At 41.6% G+C, this 13,217-nt stretch overlaps 1 protein-coding gene across 1 annotated transcript in view; it reads right to left on the reverse strand.

Moving 5' to 3' along the window:
* The window catches only part of SYNE2 (spectrin repeat containing nuclear envelope protein 2), a 181,335-nt gene that overhangs the window by 53,790 nt on the left and 114,328 nt on the right, over nucleotides 1-13,217 (reverse strand). The window contains exons 74-85 of the mRNA XM_027674160.1: nucleotides 12,773-12,925; nucleotides 12,311-12,520; nucleotides 11,090-11,191; nucleotides 9,951-10,070; nucleotides 9,580-9,780; nucleotides 8,007-8,180; nucleotides 7,288-7,419; nucleotides 5,266-5,462; nucleotides 4,936-5,068; nucleotides 3,925-4,107; nucleotides 3,343-3,489; nucleotides 1,597-1,773 (exon numbers count right to left, since the gene is read on the reverse strand). Coding sequence (XP_027529961.1) covers nucleotides 1,597-1,773; nucleotides 3,343-3,489; nucleotides 3,925-4,107; nucleotides 4,936-5,068; nucleotides 5,266-5,462; nucleotides 7,288-7,419; nucleotides 8,007-8,180; nucleotides 9,580-9,780; nucleotides 9,951-10,070; nucleotides 11,090-11,191; nucleotides 12,311-12,520; nucleotides 12,773-12,925 — 1,929 coding nt within the window. The remainder of the gene's footprint in view (nucleotides 1-1,596; nucleotides 1,774-3,342; nucleotides 3,490-3,924; nucleotides 4,108-4,935; nucleotides 5,069-5,265; nucleotides 5,463-7,287; nucleotides 7,420-8,006; nucleotides 8,181-9,579; nucleotides 9,781-9,950; nucleotides 10,071-11,089; nucleotides 11,192-12,310; nucleotides 12,521-12,772; nucleotides 12,926-13,217) is intronic.

Genomic DNA, 13,217 nt, shown 5'->3' on the forward strand with positions numbered 1-13,217 from the left:
TCTGACCTTTTCCTTGGGAAGGAACAAGGCAGTGTGTGTTCTGGAGCTAGGAGCATGCAGACCTAACAAGTTGTGGGACCTTGGGCTACATGGACACATTCATATGGAGTCTGAAAGCTTCATTCTCACTAAACCCCACCAGAGTTACTAATAAGAAAGGGACCTTTCTTATTTGAAGATCTCCTATCTTCAATCTTGGCCCTGAGGATCCATTAAATCCTAGAATGCAGCTTCTTGAAAATGGTTAGAGAAGATAACTTTTTCTCCTACAAAAGTGGGATTCCATTGTGGAACTGAATTTTCCACTTGAAAATTATTTTGGAAGACCTTCTTTGGAAGAGCTATAAAAAATTGTGAATTTTCTGTTTGATCTTTGTATCTGGATTCAGAGAGGGCAGCTTCTCCCAAAGCTGTGCAAATTGAGAAATAGAAATGAAAGAGGAATATGTTAGTAGAGGGAGTCATTCCAGCAGCCTCATGGTTGAATTTGGGATTCTAACCTTCCCCATGTCTTTTCCATATCATGAGTCACATTAGCTTTTCTGGGCACTGGGGCACACAAACAGCAGCATCTAATTCTGGATGCATGGATTATTTCTAGCCTCACTAGAATAGAGCAATTCTGAGGCACTGCCTGAAACAGATTTTCTCCAGAGAAACAGAAGATATGCTGGTACAGTCAATCTAGATAAAGGATTTTCCTATCAGCTGCTGGTCTTCAAAGCACTCCACTGGGAAAGCATTTAATTACTTCAGGAGGAGGACACAGATCCAGAATAACTCATTTCCAGGGACCCAGGAGGGTTGGAGCAGGCTTGGGAACTAATCCCTGCTATGCCTTTTCCAGCAGGGTCATATGTTCCCCCACGGCTGTCAACACTACTAACTTAATAATTACTTTTTTTGGCAAATCCAACTGCTACAACAGGAAAACTGGGGGTAGCTTAATATATCCCTATTTCTCATTCCTATCATATGGCATGTGGAGTGGTTGTTTGGTTTTTTTTTGGTGCTGTTTGCTGAGCAAGGCCTGTCTGTCCAAGCAGTGCAGCACCTCTCTTTTCCACAAACCACCCAGTGTTTTCTCCCATGAAGTTTTAAATGCTCCAACTTTCACAGCACCCCAAAGATTCAGTGGAGTTCACTAACAGGTTCCCCTGCAGCCACTGCCCTGAATTCTTTCTTTTCCATAGTTTTCTCAATATAGGACTTTTTTGTTGACATGTCACCGACTGTATTTTCTTCATATGAGGAATCTTATATTTCCACCTAATACAGTCAACTTGGGTAAACCCCAGGCTGTTGTGAAGAGCAGATTTTGTCTACTTTCACTCCCTACAAGTTAGAAGAGAGTTTACCCTCCCACACACCTTGCTGAGGTTCGGATGCCTACCCACCACCTGGTAGCTGATGTGCTACAAGACCACTCTGTAGGTGCCCATGAGACAGCAGGATGGACAGACAGCAGAGCACAGGGAATCTCACCATGTTCAACGGCATGTTCAGACTCGGGGAGAAAGGCTGCTTGCAAAATACAAAGCAGTGGCACAGGCAAGATCAGTCATGAGAGAGAAAGCCATGAGAACTCAATCCCACCTTTCTGTTTAGGGCTGCCTGCAGCCTGTGCCACCGCAGGTTCATCTCGCCAAGACACTCAGCAAATTCTGTCCTTTCGTACCGCTTGCTCTCCACATCGCAAGTGCTCATCTGCAGCAGTGACTGGTTAACAAAATCTACCATCCACTGTTTAAAGTTCATTTCCATCATGCATTCCTGCAGGGAAAAAAAGAAAAGCAAACAAACAAACAGCAGAAATGTAAACCAATTAGTTTGGTAGTTTTTATCTGATCCATTCCAATGATGCTTCAAGGTGTAGCTGTGGGACACTCGTGGCTGAGTCTGAACCATGACCTAAAATATTTTTCTGAAGGAGACCTGGCTGTAGGAATAATCCTCAATATCATTACATAGGTAGTTCAAGGTAGGAACAGGCTAGTGCTGGAACAGGGAAGGAAATCCAGGGGTACCAGCCTCTATATTTAATCCACAGGACAATACAATCACGCTACCATGGTCCCAGATTAGGCTAAAACCAAGGCTTTCCCACACTCCTGCAACTCTCAGGCAAATGCAGCAAAAGCTTCTGCTCCTTTACCAAAGTATCTGCTACCAGAACAGAATATCAGAGTACCTGGAAGAGAAAGTGTCCTCCAGCATGAGTGTCCTTGCCCAATGAGATGAGTGAGAAATTACACCCAAAGTGAAAACATAAGGGAATGTCTTTTTATTTCAGAAGGTCTTAGAAGAAAAGAGAAGGAAAGGGTTCCTCATATATCTAGCAGTACCCAGAAAAAAGTCACCAGGGAATACACAGTAGAGGTACTAAAGCCACAGCTGTTTTCCTGCAGGAATTTGTGTCCCTCATCCCAGCTTTGTCCTCAGCATACACATCCCCATATTGCTGACAAGTGTAGAAGAAACACCTACAAACTGACCTCGAAATATTCAAAGGATTTAAAACAGCACCTCACCTACATATCCCAACTGCCAAATCCAGCTGATACAGACCAAAATGTTATATATGTGCTATATACCAAGGCACTTGGAAAGAAATGTTTATGTTGACACTTGCCTTATATGCAGTGCCAAAGTGCCTGCGAACTGCAGCTGTAGGCTGAGAACTGTCAGACTGACTGAGCCCAGAGCAGAGCTCGGCAGCTCTGTGAGGGCAGAGCAAAATATGGCTCTGCAGGGAGCTAAAATATGCCCTGAGGTTGGGCTCCTTGGCATCTATGGAAGTACACAGCTTGAATCCTTCCTGTGGCTGGAGCAATCAGCCTCTGCCACTGGTGCTTTGGCATCTGAACAGCGCCAGGACTCTGCTGCAGCCTCTCTCTCTGCAGGTTATTTCTTGTGATGACACGTGATATTCAAACCCCCTGTTCTCTAGTTAAATGGATCCTGGTTACGGAGATATATTCCCTGTTAAAAAGACAGGCTAGAACACAGTACAAACACAGTCTATCTTCCTAGGGAAGCAAGGCTTTCCTGCTCATCCCACTTTATAATCTAAATGCGAGAGAGAGAACAAGCAAGACAGATGGGACAGCATGGGGAAAAGGAGATTACAGCACAGCAGGCAGTAGCTGTATTGCAGGACAGGCAGTGTTTTCTGTGTCACAGAAGCATAAGGTTTTATAAAGGAAGATTTTAAGACACCTTTGCGACTGAGGAACCCTCTTGAGAGCAAGGGGAAGGATATGACAATGCCTGTAGGCTGTTTCCATCCTTTTTACAGCCAAACACCTTGCAGAAGGCCTGGACTTCCAGCTTCCCATTTACCTTGTACTTGTGAAGGAGGCTCTTGACTTGGGCAGCACTGCGTTGTGAATTTACTGGCTCCTCATGTTCCTGCTGCTGTTCCACATGGTCCAGCCAGGTCATTAGTTCAGCAATAGCTTCCCGTGATGAAAGTTTTTCCATTTGAAGCTGGGATAAAGCATATAATGAATCCTCTACACTCTGCTTGTTAGAAATATCAAGGAAAATGACATTTCTATTTTTAGAAAGGCTCAGGCACTATAATCGCATTACAGGGGCATGAACTTGATAGTGAGCCCTGTGCTCCAGAGGGGCAAGTGACTTAAGAAAGGTTCAAGAATTCAGAAATCTCAAATAAAAATATTTCTTTTTGTAACAGACCTTCATGTAAAACTGTAAAGATAATAAAATATATGCAAAACAGCCCAGGAAGAACACTGCAATATTTAAACTGCAGTACAATATTGGGGTTATTCTGAAAGCAAGACAGACAGTTAACTCGGAAAAAGGTAGTTTGGGGAGCAGCCAACTGAATCCCAGCAGCAACATTTTAATGTAATTATTTAGCTTGAACTGAGAGATGGCAGCAGAGTGTCTCCTCACCTGGTGAAGCTTTTCTTGGATGGCTGGGAGTTGTGTAATCAGTTCTCCCCATTTTTGCTCAAACTTTGCCAAAGATGACCTAAGTGCTGCAGTGTCAGCTTGCTTCACGTGAAAGAGTTGGTTGGCAGTGCTCACCACTGATGACTTCAGGGAAGATTTTTCATCAACTTCCTTAGAGAATGTCTGAGGTGCACAAGAGAAATTTAAGATATGGTAAATATTTAAATATCTCTTTAAATGAATAAGACAAACCACATTTTCAGTCACAGGTTTCAAACAGATTTTAGCAAGTTTAACAGTGAACTCAACATGCTCTGGCAGCAGGTAAAGCATTTTTCTGCCCAGCTTGATACAATGCTGAATGCCACTTCTTGCTCTATCCATGTGGATGGGGATATCCTGATTCTCACTTCACACAGAGGTTCAGGAAGGAACCCCAGTCCTCAGGTCTCCAGCCAGCTCACACCTACCAGTCCAACCTTCATGATGCTCTGCTTTCCCACTGCTTTTCCTTCTGTCTGGCCTTACCCTGGGGCTGAACCTCCTGGCTGGTCATACAAGGGGAGCACAGCACAGGGGGGCAGGCAAAGACATGAAATGAAATTCAGCATATTTCCCTTTCCTGACTTTGGCTGAGCATCTTCAGCCCTCCTGTACCCTGAGCCCACGCTCCAGGTTCTGCTGTAAAGTGGCAGCTTGGCAGAACTGCTCTATCTGGTGTTTGGCATCAGGAGCAAGACAGAAACAGTGCCAGTATGCTGTACTTGCATAAGAAAGAGATCCTGGCTGGGCTGTGAGCTCATTACAGAGGATTCCATTCTGATTTCCGATCTCTGGCCAGTCTCAGGATCTCAAGGAAGGTCTTTGGTGGCTTTGGGACCCACACCTTTTCAGTGCTGTGGGCACTGTGGGCATTTTGCACCTCATAGCAAACACAAAACCTTCTCAAAATGGTAATTTTCACCATAAGTCACAATGCCTTATCTAAACCTGGCAGCAGAAATGACTTACAAACAAGCTGCTGATGTTGTCCCTGATGGTGGGAAGATCTTGCAACACATTGAGAGACTGCTCCTTCCAAAAATTCATTCTCTGCTGAGCAGAGTCCAGCCATTTCATTAATTCCTCAGAGTCTCTGTTGTAGCTACAAGGAGGAAACAAAACACAGAAAATTACATCTAGTTGAGGCTAGGATACATTTCTCACCCTCCAAATTGTCCTCCTCTCTGTCAAGAAGCACCTCTGCTGCTACAGGACCCTGCAGAAGCTTGACTATGGCTATCACCTATAGGAGATCAGAAACTAATGTCTAACTCTAATTGCTTTTTGAGTTACACCCACCTGACCAAGAGCTTCAGTAACGTTTGAAGTCGGTGTAGTTCATGGCCAACTTTTTTGGTTAAAGACAACCACTGCTCTTCCAGCTTCCCAATCTGGCTTCTTATTTCTGGACAGCTCACAGCAGTCAGCAGTTTCTTCCCTTCTTTCACCATCTGGTATAGCCTGGCATGCTTTTCATCAACGCTGATTTTGATTTGCTGTCAGAATATGGGAAGTTTGCAGAACAATAATATTTTAAAAACAGAAAACACAGCTAGGAAAACACATATAATTTGTTCTGACTTCTTAATCTCACACTTACTCTGTCGTGTATTTTATTTTCCAAATAAGAGTGGGTGGGGGTTTTTGTTTCCCCTGGAGAGATCAAGACAGATCTCAACATACTTTCATACATAATCAGAATGTGTTATGATTTGATGGGCCTTTCTGACCCAAGCAAAACTCAGGCAATGGACAAAGACTATCAGATCTGGCTGCACTGTCCAAACATGTGGCTGTTCCCACCAGAAAGTTATTGTCCTCCTGTTCCCCTCGAAGTTATTGTGCTTCCTTCAGGTTCTATCCTATTTAAAAAGAAATGTTACCAGCATTTTGAAGGAAACTGTTGGGATAATTATTGAATAATGGTGGCAGAGAGGAACAAAGAGTGAACAGTGAAGTTCATTAAGGAAAAAAAAATTAGGAGTGGTCTGGTTTGCTTAGTCAGCATTTTACCATTACTACACTTCACTGGAAGGTCAAAATGAGGAAAGGGTAAAAAAGGAAAAAAAAAAAAGCAGGAAGCAGATCAGTCCCAGGGAGAAAACAGAAAGTAGCTATTGTGTGATGTGCATCTCACTTCTATCCAGACACGTACAATATTGTTAATAGAGATATTTCTCTTACAGGAATTAAGCCCCAGAGAATTTTATTCTGCCCTGTCCTTGAAACTGTGAAGGTCCAGTGCTGGGACTCCACCCAAAAACATCTTCTAAAGCTTTACTACTTTGTTTCTGATTTCTTTAAAGACAAATAAAGAGTGAAGAGCTGGTTAAAAGCTTAAAAAGCCAAGGAAAACTAGGCAACTTCACACTTATGACATGCATTGCATGTCTCCTGTCTCAGTGCAACAGCTATCAAAAGCACCAGAGGGCCACTATGATCGTAAATATCTACTGTTGATCAATTACAAAAGCTTTAATATAGCTCAGAATTTTCTGGGAATATCCAATGACCTCTTTCATGCAGTCAGACAGATTAAATCACTATAATCCTTTCTGCCTTTACAGCCTATGAATCTAAATATCAAACTGGACTCAATATAGACCCAAACATTTATTAATTCAAAAATTTCTAATGGAGTGGGTCTTCTGAAGGCTGAGAAAGGTCAAACCTCTAAGGAATGCAGAGCACTCTCTGAAAATACATAATTAAGGTTACTGAATACTATTTCTTCTTAATTTTATAAAACAACCATAAAAGCTGCTTTCATATCCTTATATTTAAATGTGTTTACAATATGGATAAAATATTTCCAACTGCAGTTGAGGTTCTAAATAAAAGATGCAGCTCTGCCATCAGGGATACAGCTGCAACCAGGGTTGGACTAGGGGTTCAAATACTTCATATTTTCAGGTATTTGAAGGCACTAGGTTGATTCTCCTCTTCCATAGGTTTTACATCATGGCATGAAAATTATTCCTGAATTACAGAGAAGTGGCTCTGTGTGCACTCCAACGCTCCTTGCTGTATTTGGGATCCATGGAGCCTGCACACCATCTTATCCCAAATATTTGCATTTGCAGACCAACTTCTAAAGTAGCTACAATCATTATTCCCACTTAGATGAACTTGTAGCCTGTGGCTGAAATTAGCAGCCTGGTCCCCTGATTCTTTTAAAAGTAAGTTGTCGGCTTGCATCCAGACACAGGCAAGGAGACAAAGGAAACAGGGTCCTAAAAATCATCTTCTCATATTCTAACTAATCTTTTGGTCAACTCTACAGATCCACAAAGAAATCCAGCCGGAGAAACACATAAATACCTCTAGAAGTGCAATCCTTTCCATTAATCTTTCTTCAGTTTCTTCAACCAAATTGACAGAAGGCAATGTAGAGGCAAGTGCCTCTAACTCCTTATTGAAAACTAGGCATTCCTCATCAAACACCATCCATTCCTAAAAAATACATTGAGTCATTAACACAGCACACATCAACTGCGTTTTTGCTACACCAGACTCAGGCCTTACTGTTTATTCTAGCCTCAGCAGCTCTTGCTTTAATGAAACATAACATGAAAACAGGTGAATAATATGGAAATTAAATTAAAGTGAGACATGATTTCACCACAGATGAATTAATTATTCATTCTCCAATATCTTCAAGGGTTCTTATTTTAAAGTGGTGTACATAATTTTTTATTCCCTAGGTGTGTTTTAAGATTTAAGTCTTATTTTAGAGTGCTGCTGGTATTTTTGTGCCTTAAAAGGTTCTTCTGTCAGTCCAGGCACTCAAAAGTTACTGCAAGAAGTCATAAAGTCCCACCCATGTCAGAATAATAAGTTGAAATGTCCACTTTCAGAGACTTGCAAGGATAAAGTTGGTTTACTGACACACACAGAATAACTAATAGACTGTTGGTGTCCAGTGGAGTCAGGAAAGGACAGCTACTAGCCAAAGAATCACTGGTGGGAAAAGAGTTGCCTTACATGAAACTTTTCTTCTTCCCTCCAGCTTTTACTCTGGGTTTCTTTTGAGTTATTACCTTTAACAGGCTTTGTAAGTGGATACCATATTGGCAGGCCTTCTGCTCCAGCAACCTGACTTCATTCACCAGCTCTTTCCAGAATTCCTCTCTCTTTTGCAGGACAGAAGGACTCACTCTCTTAGAAAATGCTTGCATGTAAGCCATGCGGGTCATGAGGTTGCGGAAAAAGTCCTGAAAAAAACAAGTTAAGGGTTGCTCTTTAAGAGAGATCACACACTCACAGCAGGAAAAGACTCATTGAGAAGCCAGTTTCAGGGCATAGCTGGAGTCAGGAGCCTACTACCGAAATTCTGCATCACCCCAAGATGGGCAGTTACTGATCATTTTACAGTTAGTCAGAAACGAGTGATGAGCTGAATACACTGTTCTCATTTATACACTTCTAAAGAGAAAGATCTACATTTATACCTTCAGTTTGTATGAAATTCATAGATGCTGTAGGAAGATGATGGAAGGAAGAGTTTAGCTATAAATAAATGTGTAATTTAGCATGAGGCAGTTATCACTATCATTATCCAGTTTGTTTCACCTGGATTCCAGGTGATTTCAAGCAATAAGTAGTAGGCAGGGAACAATAGTTTCGTATAACTATAAGGCAACAAACAGTTTGGTTTAGTTATGGTTCTTGGTAAATGTCTGAATCTCAACACAGCACTTTCCCCCCCCAAAAAAAAAAAGAGGTTTCAAGGTCTTCAATCAAGACATTCTTCTTTAAGAACTAGTAACTAGTACAAGAATTTCACTTAAGGACCATACTCCAGGCATAGGCTGGGTGAGCATCCTGAGCATTCCTACCAGGGTAGAGAAAATGGCTTTTGCAGTTTTCTTTTGCTTTGTAAACAAATTCCTAATATTTGGCTTTGCTAAGGGCAAGTTGTGAGTGACAACCACCCATGGTTGACTCCTATACTTTGGAGTAATGGTTTGCAGTGCTCAGCACCTTGAAGGAATTTTTAAGGAGTTTAAGCTACGTGGAGCAGTTGCATCAAGGCATTGCTATGACAGAGACACCTTCCAGTGACTAGTGCTGGCCAGGGCTGCTTGCCGAGTGCAGGACAGTGAGGATGCAGGTGTCTTCTCAGCATCTCCCACCAAGCATGTAGCAGCTGAATAAAAGGGACACTGAGTTGCAAAGGGGAGGATCTCAACTACCCTCCCATCAGAAAAGGGGCTGCTATGGGTGAGTTTCCTCCACCAGATCATGATGGCACAGAATGCTGAAAGCAAAGGCTCAACTCCCAGTTGCTAGACAATTTCAGGAAACTCAATCCTGATTTACTGTCAGTACTTAGAAGGACATGTGTTTTCCTTACACATCAATATGTTCCGAGTAAGCAAAAGTAGTAATTTATCACCAAAACTGCATTTGTAATAACAGCCACTCTTTCATATTTTAGTGGGTCCTGTTTTGGTCTACTGAAAACCTTTGCTTTGTTTTCTGCACATATTCCAGTCCCTCCCCCATGCATGAGCCTGTTATTCTTCTCCATTTCACTGGAGAGAAACCACTCACAACAAACAGTGATCCTGCTATGCTGATCTAAGCAGTCCCGTGATAAGCATCTTATACCTTGTGATTTTCCAGGTGAGACTGTAGAGCTGCTCTGCTTTTTGCTAGGTGCTTTGGATCTTGTGCCATCTTCTCTCTTCCAATAGCTACCAGCTCTGCAAACCCACGAAGTAAGTCCTCATACTGGCTTTCACTGATGGAAGGGGAGTTCAGCTCCACATACTTTGCTTTCAGAATCCCCCACATGTCATCCAAAACATCCTATAATGTAAACACAATTAAGCAATTCATGAAGGACAGAAGTAAATCCCACAACCCCACACATACATTCCCAGGAAACAAAACAACCATCAGGCTTTTGATGCTGAAAAAAAATGTGCTTCGAAAAATCAAACCTTGCTGAATAAGTGGAAACTGTACTGTCCCCTTACCTCTAATTTATAAGCTTCCTGGATTAAGGTGATAGGTAACTGCAATCTTTCTCCATGGCCTCTCAGTTTTGCCACTTGGTTTTCAAAGTTTTGCAGCTCCAAAGCATAGGCATCAGTTTTCTGAAAGAAGGACAAAATAAGCTACTAGGAAGAGTTCCATTCCATTACACTTTCCATTATCACTGGTAGAGCAGTGGATCCAGAGGCTGGATCTGTGCCAGCACTTTGGAAGATCCAACCATCTTATAAACTAAATGGACAAGACTGTTCATGACATAGTACAACATTCAACATGTATTTCAGTTTACTAATTCAAGAGCAGCCATTAAAATGAATCATGGACTCAGAAAACACCATGTTTTTTCATGAACCATAAATACTCAGTTAGGAATGAATCGAGACAAGTCCTCTCTGAAAGAAAGGAAAGCTATACACGTCTGGCATTCCTTTTCCAAGAGTGGTTACCTGACAGAATATACCCAAGGCAGCAATCCCTGCTAGGGGATTCAGCAAGGAACACAGCTCTCAGTCTGGCAGAAAATTATGCCTGTAAACAAGGTTATGAGCCTGTAATAAAAAGGTTTCCAGATACCCTCTTTGCTTCGACAACAAGTAGGTAGATGGCCAATGACCATTCTAGGAAGGATATGCAGTCTGTTAATTGTTAATTCTCTTCTAATCCCTATAAAGGTCAAAGAAAATAGCTTAACTGGTCAAATTCCATATGACAAAGTGCTCATAAATGCTACATGAGTAGATATAAATACTAGAGTCCTATTCCCACATAAAAAAAGCTAGTTTTGCATATAAAAAGGCCAAATGTGTGGAGTGCTGTACTCTGCATAGCTCTTTTTTCTCCCTTTAGTGGTATGGAGTGTATTTGCTCTGAGAGGTTGTGGAGAGACTGGTTTCTCCACTCCAACAACTAAAAGAGCTACAAAAGGTCTGTCTACAGATTGGGGTGTAGTGGAAAAAAAAAAGGGGGTGGCAAAAAGGGCAAATACTGAACTCTCGCCTTTCTCAATTTTAAAACCTAGATGAGACTCAAACTTTAGAAAATATGAAACTTAATAGATTGCAGAAAACTGGAAATAATAGCTAATGCTGTAAAAACTCTCCTTTCCTTTGAATAAAATTACCTGAAGCTGTTCAGAAACATTATGTCCATGTAGTTCATTCAAGCATTGTTGCAGAGCAGCTTTTTTCTCAGTTAACTGATCATAGAGCAGCCTGGTTTGATTCTGCAAAAGAAACAAACATCAGAAATATATCATGTATCAGGAATAGAGTAATGACCAGACAAAATTACACAGCAAACAACAGCAAAAGCACATTTTCTTTCTTTAAAAAAAACAGACAAAATAAAGCATGTGCATTATGGGCTTAAAGCAGTAATTTAGAGAGGGAAGTTCTGGAGTCTATGTAGTGTAAGAAGGCAGATTAGTCTGTCCTAGTGATCCTCTATGACTGTAAAAATCTGTGAAACTTATCAAATTCTTCTCTTCCGAAAATAAGAAAATGAGCCCATTACTGGCTGACTGATGGAGCTCCATGGATTCTGCATAAATAAACATTGCTAGACTAGTTCTGCTGCTGTTTGGAGACAATATCCCAGTGTTCTTCAAAGGAACTGCTTTATTATTCAGCAGTAAAGAGCCAGGCCATCTTGAAGATGATGAGCACACTGAAGTTTTGCTGGACACTGCAAACTGTATTTCAAAGACCAGGCTCTTCCCTTACTTCAGACTAAATACCTGATCTGAGTGTTTTCCAGCAATAGTTAGTTGATTCAGCACATCACGAGAATCTAAAGAAAAGCTTCTCATTATCTGCTTTTCTGAGAAAGAACAAAAAAAGGGCAAATTTGCAAAACTACGACTTCTGCTACTGCGGCACAAAATCTAAAGGAACAGTAAATACAGTGGGGCCAAATTGACCTCCAATACATTGCTAAAAGTAGTCCAGTGTCAGACATGGCACCAAAAGGGAAGAAGGCTGCCTCTCCTGAGGACACAGCAGCAGAAACAATACGTGAAACTCTCCTTGGCCTAATCCCTACGCACAGAAACTTGCTTTAGCCTGTAGCTCAGCCTGCATGGGATACCAGGTTACTTCCATACTTTCTGCATGCAAATTTTCTACCGTGCTCCGGGCCTCTATAGCAGTCAGCACTGCAAACAGCACTGTAACCAGCAAAATTAATTTGCTTCTTGAGAGGCCAAGACAAGTTTGTTTAGTAGCAAAAAAAAAAAAAGAAAAAAAAAGTCCATTAGAGGTTGTTCATCTGTAACCCAAATGCATTAACACTGACAAGTCTAACAGATGCTGTGAAACAAGATGTGCATTTGGCAGTGGAGTACCAGATAATTGCTATTATGATCCAGCCCAGCTTTCATTGAGTTGCTCCTTGAAGCAGTGGCAGCTTGAGTTTGTTCCAGCCGTGCCTGCAAGTTGTTAAAGCACTCGCAGAACACATCTGTGCTCCCACCAGCACAGCTAATAGACTTCAGGAGATCATCCTTTTTATCACTCAGATCAGCGTGAAGTTTTTGCAGCTCGACAGACAGGGTCTAAAGGGTTGAAAGAAAAGTAACATGAGTGAAAATGGTCTTTCCAAGGACTCTCACCTGTAAAAGGCAGCAGGACTCAAGTTGGTAATTGTTAAAAGCAATAGGCCCAAATCTGTGCAATACCAAATAGTTTGGTGCTGTTATTCCTGAATAATGCCAGCAAAACAGAGGGGAAATATAAGGCCATATATGTTCTGTTGTAACAGAAATCCACTGGGATTTCTCCTTCCCAGAATGGCTTAGGACAGTTACCTCATAGAGAGCCTGCTGCACGGCTGCCTCTTCTGTGGAGAGGACTGAGGTGTTTAACATCTCCTCCATGTTATTCAAACATCGGCTGATCGCCAGAAGCAACTCAAACAACTTTCTGTCCAAATTGGAAGAGACTTCCTCTGCCACGTTATCCTGAGTAAATGCAAGCCAGAAGTTGTCAGTACTTTCACCCAAGGCATGGCTAAGATTTATTCACTCATATAAGGTTAGAGGTTTGGTCAGCTAATAACAAAATGGAATTAATTAAATACTGAGAGACAGACTCATGAGACAATTATATGCATGTAACATTCAGAGCTGTCAAGGACAAAGCTGAGACAATAACCCTTTATTTATTGGAGACTGGCTGTGGTCTTTCAGGTCTCTAATCTCAGGAATGAGCATAACAAATTTGTCTTGTCAGCTCCAATCCTGCAGATTTACT

This window comes from Neopelma chrysocephalum, unplaced genomic scaffold, assembly GCF_003984885.1.
Source record: "Neopelma chrysocephalum unplaced genomic scaffold, ASM398488v2 Primary Assembly neopelma1_24, whole genome shotgun sequence".
In the NCBI taxonomy this organism is placed as follows: Eukaryota; Metazoa; Chordata; class Aves; order Passeriformes; family Pipridae; genus Neopelma; species Neopelma chrysocephalum.